The 18,144-nt window shown below is 36.8% G+C and overlaps 2 protein-coding genes across 2 annotated transcripts in view; one reads left to right on the top strand and one right to left on the bottom strand.

Moving 5' to 3' along the window:
- Window positions 1–892: 892 nt before the first annotated feature.
- Smp_164970 (hypothetical protein) lies at window positions 893–4,928 on the bottom strand (the record flags this gene model as incomplete). Its single annotated transcript, XM_018793227.1, has 4 exons — window positions 893–970; window positions 2,543–2,645; window positions 4,658–4,800; window positions 4,836–4,928. 4 exons carry the CDS (start codon window positions 4,926–4,928, stop codon window positions 893–895), a joined length of 417 nt encoding a protein of 138 aa, XP_018647761.1.
- A 6,819-nt stretch (window positions 4,929–11,747) lies between these two features.
- Smp_079400 (putative goliath E3 ubiquitin ligase) overlaps window positions 11,748–18,144 on the top strand; it is a gene marked incomplete at both ends in the record, with an annotated part of 28,255 nt that continues 21,858 nt past the window's right edge. Inside the window, one exon of the mRNA XM_018793226.1 lies at window positions 11,748–11,910. Coding sequence (XP_018647760.1) covers window positions 11,748–11,910 — 163 coding nt within the window. The remainder of the gene's footprint in view (window positions 11,911–18,144) is intronic.

Raw genomic sequence — 18,144 nt, 5'->3', positions numbered from 1 at the left:
TTTTATGGAGTAGAATTAAGTTGGAAGAAAGCTAGGGGCGGCCAAACCAAAACGTGGCACCAATCCATGAAGTCACTGACAAGTGGACTAAGCCATGTTGGTAGGTGTAGACTACCTGGTTGGGATCCACGAGATGATAGCAATCGATGGTTAGAGACCTTGAATGACATGGCTCAAAATCGTTTGCAATGGCGCAGGTGCATCCACTCTTTATGTTCTGCCAAATTCTAATCTTCTGAATTCTTCATGTTACTATCCTCTTTCTCTTTCTTAATTTATTTCACTGTATTACACTCCTTCAATAACATCTTCAAACCCTAATCTTTCGGATCACTGCTTATACTCTTACTACTTCTACCACTATGGGATTTGAATCGACAACCGCATCTCTGTGATAATGTGGTATGGCAACTTGAACTGATGTACGTACGTACGAAGTTCTACGTTGTAACTGACTGACTGATTTCATATATGCACATAGCCACCGTTGAATACTTATGAGAAACGTACAAATTTTAAGGACTAAATAAACAAACAGATTTATACTTGAACAAAAAAACTTACTTCTCTTTTTACCATTTTTAACTTAGATACTAGATTATCATCATTCCTTAAATTGAGATCTTGTTGTGTTTGACAATCAACGATGGGTGTGGACAATGACTTTAAGAAATCGTGACTAGCTTCGATTAGCTCTTTCATGCATATCTAGTAATTATTTAAAAAAAAATAAGAAACATTAAAAGTAAATTAATTACAGTTTTAAAACATAAATGAACTGTGTACTTTAATCTTCCTTTATATGAGAACTTTGTGATATAGAACGAACAGTTATTATCACAGTGCAAATTAGGCGGAAAAATTACAAAAACCATGAAACAATGAACATGCTTTAATTTTTATTTTCAACATGTGAGAAAAGCATATTTGCAAGCTCACAATGCATAGAACTCGGGACGCTTATATATACCTATCACATTTCTATTGAACCATCCAAGTAGAACCCAATGGTAATATTTAAAAATAACCAGTGCGTCAAGACATCGTTTCCTGAAGAAAACTCTCATTCAATCGCCTCAAACTATCACCATCTTTGGAGATAAGAAAATTAAGAGCAAGCTTTTAAGAAAAAAAACTTTGAGAAACCACGTATGTCAAAAGAAACCTATTATCATACTGTGAAATTCTTAGGAGACAATCAACACTTAGTTGTACTAAAAAGAAATAATGGGTTTAACAACAGGTAGCTGGATACACAATCACCATTCATATGTTGAACAAATCCGAAAAATAGTAATGAAATACATCTTGTAGATATAGAATTACGTGAAAGGAATATTGGGCTTTTGAACTTTGTTGATTTCTTAAGGTTGGAAACACAAGGTAATCTCTTTATAATTTATTAGTTCAAAATACTAAAAATCTAGAAATATTAATGACTGACTCTTTGTGTAAATAAAAATATGAAAACGACAAAATCCGGTTGGAACAACGGCCAAATAGTCAGTTATTTCGCTTACTCTGTTAAGTGCACGTGACTAAAAACCTCTACTAGATGACAATAATAATAATACTGAAGACTTAACGATAAGATACTATTAGGAATGCTATGAATTATTGGTCAGTCTTGTTTGGCGAAAATGAATGATAGTAATGAAACGGATATACATACATAATACATCTACTTAGTTGTGTTAATGACACAATTAACCATATCATTCTTTTTTCTGTAGAAGTTTCATAAGCAAACATAGACTTGTTTGAGGTTATCGAACAGTGATATGTAGTGAAAATAGGTGGATCGCAAAGTAAGCAACGATATCAGCGAAAGACAATCAAAGGATAACGAATGAAAACGTAGTCCAAAACTAATGCCAAAAAAAGTATCACATGTAAAGTAACTATGTCTATGCACGTTTGCCCACTCACATTACTAGTAATTTCATACAGGATTGAGAATTAGCAGTCAGTGGCTAAAAGTGAGGTGTCTAAGTAAACTAATTAACGCTATATAAGATAGGTGATTATGGAGTGAATACAAAAGACCCTTAGTAAAAAGTCTGTTTGTGAAAGGTTATTTGATATCTCCATAAATTCCGAAAAAAAGAATAAATTTCAAAATTCACGATAATATGTATCATAACAATGTATTCTCTGAAAGGGGTTTTGTGGAGATTTCAGTATTTTTCTTAGTTGAAATCATGAGTCAATTGAAGCTAGACCACCATGGAAAACCTGGAAGCACTGGATGGCCGTTTCGTCCTACTGTGGGACTCCTCAGCAGTGCGCATCCACGACCTCGCCTCGTGAGATTCGAACCCAGGACCTACCAGTCTCGGGCCAGATCACTTAACCACAATAGGACGAAACGGCCGTCCAGTGCCTCCACGTTTTCCATGGTGGTCTAGCCTCAATTGACTCATGATTTCAACAATGTATTTTCTAAAAGGTGAATCAAGAACACGGATACAAAAATCGATGTCAATCCTAACTAAACTGATTGTAGGTAAATGGTGAAAATTTCATAATCATGTTAGATTACCTGACCTCTCATTGTTTCAGTCAACTGCTTAAGAACATCATGAAGAACACTTATTTGTGCTTTGGTGACTCGTTTGTCTCCTTTGATACGGAAGTTGAGAAGTCTGTAGGGGAATAGAATATATTAAAATTTCTTTTCAATAGGAAGATGGATTGTGAGCTTCTAGTTATATAAATAACATATGAAAGAGCTAAAAGTTCATAAACATAAATTGATTACCAATAAACTGAAAATGCTACTCGTGATATAGGAAGCAGCTGCAAAACGTAGAAGCAGTATTTTGGGGAAGTGCAGTGTAATACGGGCTGTTGACAGTTAACAGCCACATATGGCAAGAAATAAAAATGTAATTCAAATCCTTTACAAGTTTTCCTACTGTAGCTGCTACCTCGAAGAGGTAGCCAAGCCCATCTATTGCTAAATCGAGGCATAATAGCTAAAACATTTATTGAATGAGGTCCTTCGAACCCAAAAAGACTGAGGGCTTCAAAGTTTAAGTTGTAAGGATAAAGTAATACGGCTGGAGCGTGACAGTAGTAAGAAGTTCTCTGTAGATAACCAACATCTCCAGTAACGCTATCATTCTACACAGTAAAAGACGGGCTAGAAAACGTCAGGGTTTAACAGCATGTTTCCCACATGATCCCATAGACTTCCAATGTTTGCGTCAAAGTCTATTCTAACAATAAGGAGTGAAATAGTTGAGTGTCTTAACCACTTTATTTATCTTGGAAGTCTCATCAACCCTATGAAGTCGGCAGCTGTTGAAACCATGGGATGGATACAAAAAGGGCATTGGGCTTTAGCCAACTTTGGTCACCTAAGGAGTCAGTGAAATATTTATCTTCCAAACAAAGGACGAGTACAGTCCTTAGTGGCTAGCTTTGTATTGCTGTACAACTGTAAATAATGTCCTATGGAAAGAGAAGGAATAGATGGGTAGGGAGTATTTGGCTACAGGTTTCGCCGAGCAATCACCAGCGTATATTGGGAGCACGAAGTAAGTAATCTTGGGGTTAAACATACTAGGTTTTCTCCTAATCTTGCTGAGTGTGGTAACTAGGTGAATAAAGCTGACAAACGCTTATATCAAGTGCTACGTTATAACCAAGACCACAGTTTCATGTACCAGAACGTAGACCCAAATGATTGTGAAAAAATGATAAAATACGGCTATCCAGATTTCTATAGGTATGATAGATTTTGAACTTGAATTTTTAGTTTGGAGAGTTCCAGTTTTAATGTATTAAAGAGAAAAATTGTTTTAATTAAAACATTTACATACTTTCTAACACAAGAAAATATTTTCCACATTCAACCCATATTCCACTTCACTTAGACTAAAAATGGTAGGTCATATAATTCCACCTAACAACAGATGTCGCTTAGTCTAACTAGTCCCAGGTAAACCTTCCATTATCTTTTATGTTAATTTTCTGATGGTACTTTATAAGGTGGATTTTTCTGTCGTGTGATAAATCCTACCTAACTACGGGCTTTAAGCATACACACGAGCGACCAAAGAACTATCCTTTGAGTTTTCGCGAATTCATCTGGCGGAATCATGTACTTAGTTATCATAAGGTTATCGAGAAAGATACCAAATTTTGTGACAACCGAAGTGAGAAAATAGACGAAGTCACGAACCCTCCTATGTTACAGATCACTGTCATGTATTTATGACAAAGCTTGTTGCTTAAGTTCTTGGATTTACGATGTACTATTTTAATGCCGAGTTTGTACAACAAAGTAGCCAAAATACATAGTTTTAAGCACATTACCTGTATGAGAAACAGATTATATAAACACTTCGTAGTTATGGTAAAAGATCAGGTTCTATATAACATCTACAATTATTAATGAGTAATTTATATTCATAACGAACAGAAGTACAGCTAAATTCTGTGTAGAGCTTGGAAAGATATGGAGGACTAGATCACAACTACACTGTTCACAAACTACGAGCGAAACTATCTCGAGGTAATATTCTATAAATTTCCTAATGTGAAGTAAAAACCACATTCATGAGTCAAATCCTTTTAAAAAAGAAAAAACAATTATTTGTAGAAACCTTGCTAAATCTAACAGTTTTACAAACTATATGCCACTACTCACGTTTCAGGATATGTAGGACTACAAGACAAATGGATGATCACCACTTTCTTTAATCCGCTTGGACGTATGATCGAACTGATCTTTAAACTGACTTGTACAGGGAAATTCGCTTTATCGAGATCACGAACAGAATCAACAGGTATCTATATAATACGAAGAGAGCTCAAAAACACATTACATGCAATTTCTTGATTCCATTGACCGAAGTTATCAAATCTGGAAAAATTGAACAAATAGCAAACAACTCTTCTCTCTGAATACTTTCATACATTTTTCACACATACAAACCACATTGAGGTAGTCTCCAGTGATAAGTATAATCAATCAGCTGACTTGTTACCTCTTACAGAGAAATATTGTTGTGGAGCATTCATCAACAGGGCTAATATCAATTCTCCCACTTTTGATGGTTAGATGAATAAAGCAGAATTCCAACCAGAGTTTATTTGTTTGTGTTCTGTAAACCTTCTCGCATAGGTCTCAGAGAATAATAGTCTTAAGTAGACAAAAAGAAACAAGATCCGTCGGTAACAAAGTTATTATTTCAGATGCAAAATGTTAGATTAAAATAGCCCCCTATTTTACAATGAGACCAAAGGAAAAGATCTAAGCTTATCATTAGCTCACCACCTTAGGAAAGCGCCTTAGTACATACTTAGAGCACACTCAACGTTAAAGGCATATTTAATCAGAAAAGTGTCTTAGCTGCAGTATTCTAGATTCGTTTACGAACAAATCCGAGTCAGTTGTAGGTATTAATAGCCTTTGGGTCTGTTTATCAATCGAATCGTGAAAGACTGATTTGAGGAGAACAGGCCTTTTTTTGTTCAGTTCCAGGATGTACTAACCATATCTTTACCTTCTTCAAATCCTGGAACACTGCCAAACGTATCATAAATTAATAATGGTTATGTTTTCTAGTTGACAACATGGTACCCTTCAATTTATTGGATAGGCCGATAGAAATCATCATTATAGAGCCTGGCACAAATGTGTTTAGCCCAAGTCATATACAAGATTAGCGTGACAAGATGAAAATAAAGAGATCGAAATAACGTATCAGCAATGGTAAAAAGGAAGACTAAACGTTAGGAAAGTGGTTCGAAATGAACGAGAGGACAGGTATGTTTGAAAAGATACTGGAATTCAAGATCGAGAGGAAGATAAAGACTGCCTATATCCGCCTCATTTTGGACGAGTACAATTTATGAGTGAGCAGTTTCTTAATACCTGTGAAACCCGAAGTCTTCTCGTTAAGGATATTCAGCAACTGTGTTTGACTAACACTGTGTAAGGTTGCTTAGACTCAGTGACAACACAATAAATGTAATACCAAGGTTGTCAATGTGTGTTCAGCAAGTGATGATAGTTCAATAGTTATCTTAAACACTATTTTGGACATACTTTACGAATAATGTCTCAGAGTTTGATAACTTGAGTTATTAATTACTCGATGTATGACCTGACCCACTTTCTAATTATTCGCACTATTATTAATCTACTTTATGCAAGGCACATTTTAGTGCCTTGTTCTAGTAGGCATTTTCATCATAACTAAGTTGCCGGTGTATGTTGATGAACAGCGTACAAAGAAAGTTGATCCGGTCAGACTATAATTTATAGACTAACCAATCAGACTTAGGATAACAGGTCTTGAAATCTTGTGCGAAATTCATTCATCCATCTGGCTAAATAGCGTCTTGGCATTTTAGCTGATGTCAGTTTGTGATGAAAACTCTAAACCTAGTTTCTAACCCTAACCATCAACTGTAAATCATAATCCCCATTTCTTCACACTACTGTACAACCCTCATTTAGTCCTAGTTAGTAGGTAGACATTCTTAAGGTCATTCTAGTGTCGCTTAAGGATCGTCCATAAATTAGTCTCACCGTTAAACCTACAAGATGTCTAGTTCACACAAATGTCGAGTTACAACTTGTAGCGTAACTAAGTTGGTAACTTCAAGTGGTGTTCATTAGGATTAACAATATTTTTTACTACTTAATCGCCTCACAGATGTCCCCTTACAGGTTATACCTTAATCTAAATTCATAGATTAACATCGCATCCTAGGAACTGATTTACCAACCTAGAGTAAGCAGATTATATTATTGTATCTGGTAAAAGTCCTAACATAGTATATTTATTTTGACTTGAACAAAAATGAAATGTCGAGATATAATTGTCTCTATCAATAAAAAGTATTGATCCAATAGAAGTCTGAGTCAAAGCCTAGAGTGATGACCCACAAGGGGGTAAAGAAGTTAATAAGTCACTTCATTCAATACAATAAGAAACAAAAAATATCGTAACAAGTCCCGCTTATCCGTACACCTAAAAATATACCTAAATACAACTACAAAATCGAAACTCCTCAGAGTATAATCTCCACAGTAGTAAATAATGTGTATGTATTTTGAGAAGCAAAGGTCCTTGGTTGATTAACCCGACACATACTGTCTAATTATATACGTAGTGAGTAAAATATCGTACAGCTTTTTTTTATATACCGGTGTTTCGTTCTGGCAAAAGAAATACGACAAGATATCAATGGGGTGGGAGGTCAGTATCTGATAGACTGACCGATCATTTGAAAGATATTAGGTACCCACCCACAGCCATATTCGTAATAACGCCAACAGATTCACCGCTCTCTCCAGTAGCAGCATTTAATACCTTACGCAATACATCCCTCTTTTGCAAAAGTATGGGATATTCCTATCATGTGATTGGGTGTACGAAGGAATTTGCAAGGTAATATTAGAAACACAAAGCACCACAAACTTCCCCGCTTGATTTTTATGAGTATTAGAAGACTATGACATTGGAAAAGAAATATACATCAAGACATGACATGTCGACATGTGACCATACTTATTGTTATGTATATCTCAATAAAAACTTTGTGGTAAGAACCATAGTCTCAGTTACGAGATGACATCTGACATATGCATAAAATATACAGTCTAGTTCTTATTGAAAGACTTTGAGTGATGTTTCTAAGTCCTTATTCTGAGTTTTAACATTTAGAATTCTGAAGGTTTGAACCATCCAAAAAAGACTATCGTTTAAAGAGGATGCATAATGTGTTGCGAAAATACACTTATAATTTGTATACCGTATTTATAAGTTTGGTGGATTTAGTGTGATATCAGCTCAGAACTTACGAAGTAGACTTGTACTTATTAAGCAAGAACAACAGCAAGCATCACCTACACGACCTTGTAACTTCTAGGCGACCTCCAAAATACAATAATATTGTGAAGACCTATTGTTAACCAGATGATTTTTTCGCATTCATAGGAGGCTTTCGGTCGCAATTTACAAAATTCCTCATGTGCAAAGTTTTGAAGTATTACCTCGCTGTTGTGAGGTACGTATTGGATTACCTTCAATTTAATTCCTAAGGTTTCGTATACCACTAGTCCTGGTATCGGTCACCAGATAACTCCTACCTGTGTATAAATTTCAGAAGACAATACTGTGCGTCGACTGTGGTTTTTCCTTGTGCATCGCAAGCTGCAAATTCAATAGCACAGAAGGCGAATACGAGCAGAAATACTAGCAAGGGTGATTTAAGAAGCACATTTGTATAAGAAAGCGACTGAGTCATCAGGTGATTTAAGCAACTAAAAGTTGAGCTAGTAAGAAGGGTGTGCGTAAACTGTAACACGTGATCAGGCATTCATTCACATAGAGACATCCATTAACCAATTTCTCTAATGTTTTTGTCATGAGCGTTTAAAAACCGACCGGGACATTTTTGCGCTCACTTCTTGTTGCTTCAGTACGACTCCATGTATTTGGCAACGTTCACTGGATGATAGGTATTCTAGCCATTCGACTTCACCAAATCTAGTCAGTTTGGTGGTTGTTCGTAGACTTATATATCTTGTAGTTTGAGTGTGTTTATCTCAGGACAGTAGAATACTGTGACAGACTGGCTCTTTTCTATTTCTCCCTTAGAAGATCTCAGAAAATAATTACGTTGATTGAAGTCTAATGCTTCATGTTTTCCATGTGTCGTTTACAAACTGGTGCTTCTGCCACTTTCAATGCACCAGGCATACTGGCTAAAGGCGTTCTTCTCTATGAACGAATTAGTATAGTCTTTTCGTTCAGGGCTCGCTGGCTTTCCCAAATGCCTGTATCACCTCTGCAGACAGACTGAACGTCCGAGCAAGCCCTTGCGAGGCGCCCGTCTGTCGTTGTAGTCCAAGCTAAATAACCTTTAATAATATTCTGGCCCCAGAAATCCTCGCAATTTCTTCTGTGATTCAGTTAACGAATGGTCGCAGATAGCAGCAACTTCTGCTGGAAGTGGCGTAATATCTTAAGAAGTTACCATGTGACCTAAGAGTTATAGAGATTCCTCTACAAATTCACACTTCTCAATATTGACAAATATCTTGCGTTCTTAAAGCCTCACGGACAATCGTCTCAATTATCGTAGATGATCGTCAGACGTACCTCTGGCTTCTAGTATGCTGTCGAAATAAACATGTTAAATTGTCAAACTCTAGTAAATATGGCCTTTAAAAGGCGTGAATAGACACTGACTAGAAACGTGAGCAAGGACTGGATGATTATCTGGATCTATTTCTTCATACTGTTCCTTCACTTAACGTTTCATTCCATTTTAAACTATGGACCATCAAATAATATCTTTTCTTCCAACTACTGCCTGCCTAATTTCCGATTTTCGAGTTCCATTACCAAACAATGAAGACAATACTCCAGAAACTTGCGGTGAGTTTAAGCCATAAAGTTTCTGCAATCTTAATTTCATTTCAGACTTTTATACGTTGAAAGCCAAGTATTTAACCAGACTCCGGGATTTTTACCAAATCAACCAAGTGACAAAGTCAATAGCATCACCCAGGAACTGGTTGGAATGCTGCAAGTTCAATCTGGTTGCTTTGGGATCATTACTACTTATCACAGCTGGTCTTATTTGTGTCAAATCTACAGAATAATCTCTATCACTGAAAATAATCCACGCGAGTTTGAATATTTTGCTGGATGGTTTACTGTTTTTATACTCAACATGTATATGCCTCCTCTTACGTTAGCCGTATATATCTCATGCAACACGGATTTTCCGTAACATACCTACTTCCAAACTGTGTGAGAAGGATTTTCGCTTTGTTGTGGAAGTTTTTGGTTTATTCGTCAGTGTTCTGTAAATCACAATCAAGTGGAAGGCAGTCCGGACGTTTGGCTGCTCATTTTTGTACAGGTTAGTGATTGTTGTTTTCTATGAACTACCTGTAACGGCAAATAAATCCCCAAATCAATAGCTCTGTAAGTGTTCGACATTGGATGCTGACCACATCAGTTTTATTGGACTCATCTAGCTAAAGGCGCTCGGTCATGCATCCTCACCAGATCATGAGTGGGAACACCGCGCTTAACTTCCCCAGCAATCACTAGTCAGTTTAGTTCAGTCGATTCTCGATATACTGATAGCCTATCAACTGTATCTTCTAGCCTCCTCGCTTCTGAATTTCGATTTCACTAGGTGGGTACGATTCATAGCAGAACGTATTACTGGTTAAAGCGCTGTCAAACTCCAAATACTTGTAGCATCTTCATTGGTGAGACCGACGTGAACCGGTACACCAACTTGAAAACTGTTAGTCTGTTCCTTTATGGAATTTATATATCATGATCTTTCATCGTGTTTCTGGATATATATACCTTTTTCCTCGTCCATTCTTGTGCTTCATATTTCACCATGACGGAACAGACACCTAAGGTATTTAAGTTAAAGACTATGACTCCACCTTCGTTTCAACTAGTACCAATCTGACCAGACAACATTGAAGCCTTGTTCTGCTACGCAGAATCCAACTTCTACGAGCACGGTGTGAACGACATATGTGCACGATTCCTCGCAATAGTAAAGGCACTGTCGCGCGAATTCAAGGAGACATGCTGCTGAGAATGAGAGAGGTGATTGGTCGAAGAACTTTCAATGGTGGCCTGTTTAAACAACGTTTCTTATCCAAACTTCCTCAACAGGTGCACGCCGTGTTAGTCTCGTTTCAGAAGAACGACGTAGACGAGCTGACTGCATTTGCAGATCGCATTTCAGAGATCACCAAACCCCCTAACGTCGAGGTTTTTCAGTCAAAGAAAAGCCTCAAGTGACACAGAATTACATTACGGAACTGTGTCATACTTTGGCAAGTCACCTTCGATTTTGTAATGACCGTAGGCGGTCACAAACCACTCGAAGGAGTTCTTCACGAAAACGATCTGTCTCTGGACCACGACAGACAGATAACCCCGTCAGGTGCTGGAGTCACAGTCAGTACTGAAAATCTATAAATTCCAGAAAACCCTGCAATTTTCCGGACTCAAAACCGATCGACACCGAAAACGTTTCAGGAAACTTCCGAGCGGTCACGTATCAACAGCGACCGTAGCCGGTGAATACAGTCGTCTGTTATGCGTCACATATGTGGATACGAAGGTTCTGTATCTCGTCGACACTGGCGCAGAAGTGAGTGTTCTTCCAGCAGATTATAACGACCGGCCTCACAAATCAGCTTTAAATTTACAGGTGGCAATCCTTTCATAATACTTATTTACCCATACTGTCCAGAAGCAGACCATTTAGAAGAATTATAAACTACAAAAATTCTTAATCTATTTTTGTTAAGAATTTTCTTTTGAAAATTGCCCAATAAGTTGAAAAAATGAATTGAAACTACCAGTTATTCATATGTATTAAGCACGTACATATATCTATGTGCGAACGTACGTGTTAAATGTGTGTTTATGTGTGCATGTAATACGTATTTACTTATATATGGCTTTGTATGTATGTTTACGTTTTTCCTTTAAACTATTTTGAGTTATAACATTACCATGCAAAGTATTTTAGTTAGAGAATAAATGTTCATTACATAACCAAACTGTGTAACACTCAATTTGTAAAATATACTTCAGACAACAGTGTTACTCCAGTTACTACTTTAAATTTTCTAATCCCTAACCATACAATTATTATTGTGTTTAAACTTCAACACAATAAGGGATGACTGTAGTTCAGATATAATTGAACATGCCCGTCAATTGTTTATGCATTGTGATACATATGATTGTGGCTATTTAACACGTCAAGCATTAGATCGTCTTAGTGGTCGTTTACCATTGACGATGTCGCAATTAGGTTTTGTATTCAATCTATTAGATAAAAACAAAAATGGACAGTTGACTTTGGATGAATTCATTCAAGGTTTCGGTAAATGATCATTTTGTAATATAATAAATCCTTCTCTTGTAATGATTACATTTAATTTTTGGTGATTAAATAAGCTTTGTTGTTAACTGAATTAACTTTATTCATTTCTCAACTGTTTGTTAGCCATCAAGCTAAGGGATTAAAGGATCCTTTGTACTATAACAGTTGCTGAGTTGATGAAGATATTCATTTCAAAGCTTTGATCGGTAAAACCATTTTGTTTGTTGTAATCACGTGGTGAATTCTGCTTTCATAGAAAAATAGACTTGTGCCAAAAGACCATAAAATTAAAAATGCTGATATTTAATTATTCTGGTTCCAAACAAACACTTGTAAAGTAAAATCGCTTATAGCGGTGAATTGCTGGCTATTAGCATCATCTACTACTCGGTAATGATTAGTCCAGATGTGTAATTACTACAGAAAGTGAGTAGATATTAAGAAAATCTTTAACCAATGCTCGTTTTTGTCATATTTCACCAACCATCAGACCTTAATTATAGATAAACAAAGTTAAGACTTATATTTTCTTAAATAGACAAAACATAATCATGGTTGGATCACCATCACCTAAATTAGATATTGATTGTATTTCACTCCATTCATATTTGATGAATTAACAGTCTGAACGTCTGTGAAGAAGAGTTTTTCATTCTTGCGAAAATAGTTGTTGTGGATGTTTTTATGGGTTAACGTTCACAGTAAGATCTAAAGGTCCAGCGTTTGATCTCTGGAAGAGTTGTAGATGTGCACTCATAAACAGTCTGTTTATAGGGAGAAATAGCCATCAAGATCTTTCTAGTTATCAAAGACGCTCAAACTGAGATAATAGAGTGATAAGTACCATTTACAAATTAAATTGATCTACGTAAAACATCCGTAATACAGTAGCTCACTTTGATTAGGTTGTCTCTTACTCACATTTAGATAAATATTTTTTACAGAATCTGAAAGATATACGTGATTTTTCAGTCTGATCCTTATTTCGGTACTTTTGTCAACAAAATGTGTGTTTTAGAGGTGTGATATGAATGTTTTAAACGAGACTATGACCTATATATATATATACTGAGAATATGTAGGTAAAGTATACTTAATTTTTTCGAAGTTTCACTGAGTAATGATAAGGTCTAAAAATAAGATTTATTAAGTCACCAACCTGTTCATCACCTTTCTTTTTATTATCTTGACGATGATAAGAATAACAGTAATTATGACAGATTATCTTTTTTATCCCTTTTTGGAAAATAGAATTGCTTTCTTCATTGAAATAGTCCTTTCTAGCTGAAATGACCTTGAGTCTATAAAGAATAAGTAACTAATGTTAAACAAATAATCATAGCTATGGCCATGAGCGTATCTTACTACATAGCGAAAGATACAATCTACCGACATAATAAACAAAGTGTTGAATGGGCAATGAACTCAGAAAATTATTATTGAATCAATGTTATTTCATAACCAATTACAATATGACGGAAACACTAATTTATTTGTTTGCGTAACTTTTTTTTCGGGTTACAGATTATCTCCAGTTACAGTTAGGCACACGATATATATATTCTATCAACAAATACTCGATAATTACTCTGAGGTATACCGAACGTAACCGGAATCGGCATGTGTAAACAGCTATGTTACACACCACATCACGACAACAACCCACCGGTTTCCTCGAAAGCGCTCCGAGTAGCCCTCGAAAGCTGAGGTTGGCCAAAAATGAGTTCGATCACATGATGGAGTTAGGGATCATTCGGCCATCAACACTGCCCACGGACATCTCTCCTGCATATTGTCCCGAAGACGGAAAGCAACGATTAGCGTGCAACTGGTGAAAACCAGCGAAAACCGTTCCTGGTCGTCACCCGTTGCCTCACATTCACGACTTGACACGTACTTGAAAGGTACAACAGTCTTTTCGAAAACCGACTTGTTTAAAGCTCATAACCAAATTCTCAAGGCTGCTGACGACATTCTTGAGACCGCTATCAACATCCGATTCGGTCTCTACGAGTTTTCATCGATGACGTTTTTCTAGGTATTTAACTTCGTACATGCGTATGCTGACGACTGCTTGATAGAAAGCCTGAACAGAGTATCTGCATCTGGACGGGTAAAGAAACGTTATTATGCGGCAAATCTACGGGTAGGGATCGCCCAAACGTGCCAAAACATTATCGACACAACGTCTTCAATACATTGCACAAACGTTTTTATCCAGGTGTGCGTGCATCCATCAAGCTTATAGCAGAACGATTTTCCTGGGCTGGTATGAATAAAGACGTTAGGGAGTGTGCACGCTACCGTGTAAACTGCCATAAGTCTGAGGTGATTGGGCACAACAAATGTCCCTTAGGCTCTTTCCATATTCCCGATGCTCCTTTCGACCACGTTCATCCGGATTCGATAGGACCTTTACCAAATTCAAATGGATACTTTTATCTCTTAACTTGCATAGACCGTTTCACTCGATGGCCAGAAGCATTACTCATTAAGGGCACTACTGCTGAAACAGTGGTCCGCGCCTTCGTCGAACAATGAGCAGTAAATTTCGAATGCCCTTCAGCTATCACTACAGACCATGAAGACTAGTACGAATCTGTTGTCTGACCACACTATTAGGAATCACTCGCTTCTGAACGACCGCTTAACACCCACAAGCAAATGGGTTGGTAGAACGATTTCACCAACAGCTAAATCATCCTTATCAGCGCTAACCTAATTACTGTATAGTCGATAGGAATAAAACTAACGATAGCATCAGCATCGATCGCATCAAGGCAGCGTATTTAGAAGGAAACCCTATTCACATTGATCTTTATTCGGTATAATCGAAAGAGAAGAGTCCTACATTTACGAAAACTCATCTGATAGCCAACAATCACACTAATACTTTGATTACATAATGAATATTTAATATTCATTTAACATTCAATAAAACGGCAGACGTTTTTGCTAATATGCACGTTAATAGATGCATATTAAAAATTGTTTTTCCAAATATAAAACAAAACAAGAAACTAGTCTGTAATAAATAGCTTTATGCTATCGCATGCGCATGAGTTTATTTTCCTCTTTTTGTGTCTTTACGTACGTACGAGTGTATTTCTACATACGCCCACATATCTACATTTTCTTTTTCAGCACGGCTGGAAAAGATAAGAAAAGACGACAATGTCTACAATGAATCGAAATTTTCGTAGTACCGGTTTCCTTATTACTATATTGTAATTCATGGCCCCTTATAGTAAGGAAGGACGACCAGACGCTGCTAAACATAACAAGATATCAGAAGAGTACTTACCAGCGACAAACTCGTTGGGTTTAAACACATGGCTGGCCACGTCGTAGGGTCATCGATACTTCACTAGGAGAGGAATGATCAGTAGATGTAAATAAATCCCCAAAATCAACAGCTCTGTGAGTGTTCGACATTGGATGTTGACCACATCAGTTTTATTGGACTCACCTGGCTGAAGGCACTCCGTCATGCATCCTCACCAGATCATGAGTGGGAACACCGTGCTCATATTCTCGTGCAATCATTAGCACGATTAGATCAGTCATTCCTCGGTATATTGTTAATCTATCAAATATATCATCCAGCCTCCTCGCTTCTGACTTTTGATTTCACTGGGTCTGCGTGATTCAATTATAGAAGCTGTTACTGGTAAAGTGTTTTCAAACTACATACCTGTGGCATCTTCATCCCAAATGCCTTTGCTACATATTTGTAAATGTCACTAAGCTAACTACAGTAACTTCTTATGGATAGTTTATAACTCGTCAGATTCCTAACTGAAGTTCCATAAGTAGTCTTAAGTTTGAAATTATTTTTCTGAACAAGTTTATTATTTTTATGTTGTCATATTCTTCACCAACCTGTAGGTTAACCTGGCCTGTACATGCGTTGCATTATATCATTTGAATTTATTAACTAGTTAGATCGCCCTTAACATTTGTCACTAAACCCATCACAGTTGTTAGTGCTATACGTATTTGGGTTCATGAATTGGTCTATGGTACTAATTGCCTAAAAAGACGAACAAAGTTTAGGTAATAAAGTCACTGAATTTAGGTACTATCATACTGCACCAATATAACAAATAAACTATCAGGTAGTTGTTGGCCAAACAAAAATTTAGAGTCGAAACTCTAGAGCCTACTAATAAAACTAATACTATGTAGACGAATATTTTTAATTGCAATTTATAGTATGATCAGGCAGCTCAGATTCGTTAACGCTACAAACGTGTACTATTTCGGAAGCACCACAAACAACAATACCATTTTTCACGGGTTATTCGTAATTTAACACTATAACTAGTTAAAAATAATGTTTCCAGGATATCGTCATAAAGCATTGTCATGACTTGACAATCGCGTAATAAGGTTGATCAAGTTGATGAAACTTTTCACAAAATTGGTCAGCAAATTGACTTGCAATTATCACTAAATAGTGTTGTTCTCTCCTTATCTTCACCCACTACATTTGATTACAGTATGTTTCCACATAGGTTGCTCACTCACTGCACGTTTTAAAACCTTGTCAGTCTAATTGGAAGTTTAGTGACACAATCATGCATGCAAATCATCAGTTTAAGCAGTCAAACGAATCTCCGGCAGACTAGAAACATCGCCGTCGAATTTAGACCAACACTGACTAAGATTCAAGCCATTTTCATAGACAGTTACGATTTTACACGCCGACATCTCGAAACTGCATACTAGGAACCTTTCGAATTCCGTCACAAACCTATATACTCTACCATCTATATGAACAGAACTAGAGATAACTTCAATATAGACTGCCTTAAAGATGCATATCAAGAGGAAAAGCTCAATTATTTTCAGTTTACTCTTAAACAATCACACGACACAATCTCCATGACTGCAAACTCATTCCAGGCAGTTAACGACCACGATGAAACTTTTCTCGTATCCAATCAGTGGCACAAAACAACGCGCTCTGTAAGAGTCATGCTTCAAGAATGCTTGAATGACTACTATATGCAGTACACTGTACATGTTTTATTTTGATATGGAGTTTTGCGTCCCACAAATACTTGGTGGTATTCTGTTTTTTGGCGTATCAAAACAAAGTGCTGTTTGCTTCTAATATGCTTATATGCAGATATATTTTTCATGGAATAATCCAAGAAATACTCTTTTAAAGCCAAAATAATCCACGCTTTCGTACGGTATAAGTGCTCATAAATGCCCGGTTTTTCTCACACATCCAGAGTATTCCCTCGTTGGCCACGACTTCTACCTGATAATTACACGAGCATCACTCACTGCGCAACACTACACCACCTATGTTTATGGGACATAAGCTTATTTGATTGCAACAATTCTCAGTCACTTTATTTGTTGTAAGTCGTTTTCTAACTTATGATGAACTCGATACTTGCAACCAACTTGTATGCACCATCAGCCGGTGAATATGAATATAAATAACTTTGAGACTAAAGCATGTCTCATACGAATAAACTGATGTTCAACTAATCACTGTCAGCTATCTGTCCAAAATTCACATATTCATCACTTTTCAAGTACTGAAAGAATTCTCGATAACCATTCATATGTATTAGTAATGTTACTAAATTATATCACGGTCAAATAATAATGAGGTCGGGAAAGTCTCCCCCCAACTAAATAAACCGCATTAAACTTAACAAACGAACTGGAATACTAGTTGGAATTCTTCTCCACGGTAATACTTTTGTTTTTCCGGTTGGTCTACTGGTGCGGATGCAGCTGGAAATCAACTCATACGAACAGCGTGCCAACATAAACGTTAACGGACTTTTAAATTTGAATCAAAGGTAATACCGACATCAACACCGACGCTGCATTGATAATATTTTTTAAGTTTCAAAACACAAAATACTTGTAGTGTGGTGTGGGTTACTTACATCCACATAAGTAATTTATAGTGACGGTCAGGCATGGAAAGTATTTTGACAGAAGATCGACAAGTGAAGAACAGGAACGAAGCGCAATCGATATGAAAATGTATGAACAGTGAAATCAGAGAAGATGGACTAATAAACAAAGATCCACTCGGCCACTGAGTCCTGATAGCCACTTGCTTGTGAGAACGGCTACGTAAAAGCGGGTATCATCCGGCTCGATGGTTAGTCCCCTATTTCGGAGAACGGCCCTGCCCAAATGAGCCGGCGTTGGTCTCGGTCGACCTAAATTTGCTATTAACTTGGTCTATGGTTGTGG

Source organism: Schistosoma mansoni, chromosome 1, assembly GCF_000237925.1.
Source record: "Schistosoma mansoni strain Puerto Rico chromosome 1, complete genome".
Lineage (NCBI taxonomy): Eukaryota > Metazoa > Platyhelminthes > Trematoda > Strigeidida > Schistosomatidae > Schistosoma > Schistosoma mansoni.
The sequence above is the reverse complement of the archived record's forward strand: the minus strand, read 5'-3'. Positions and strand labels throughout refer to the sequence as shown.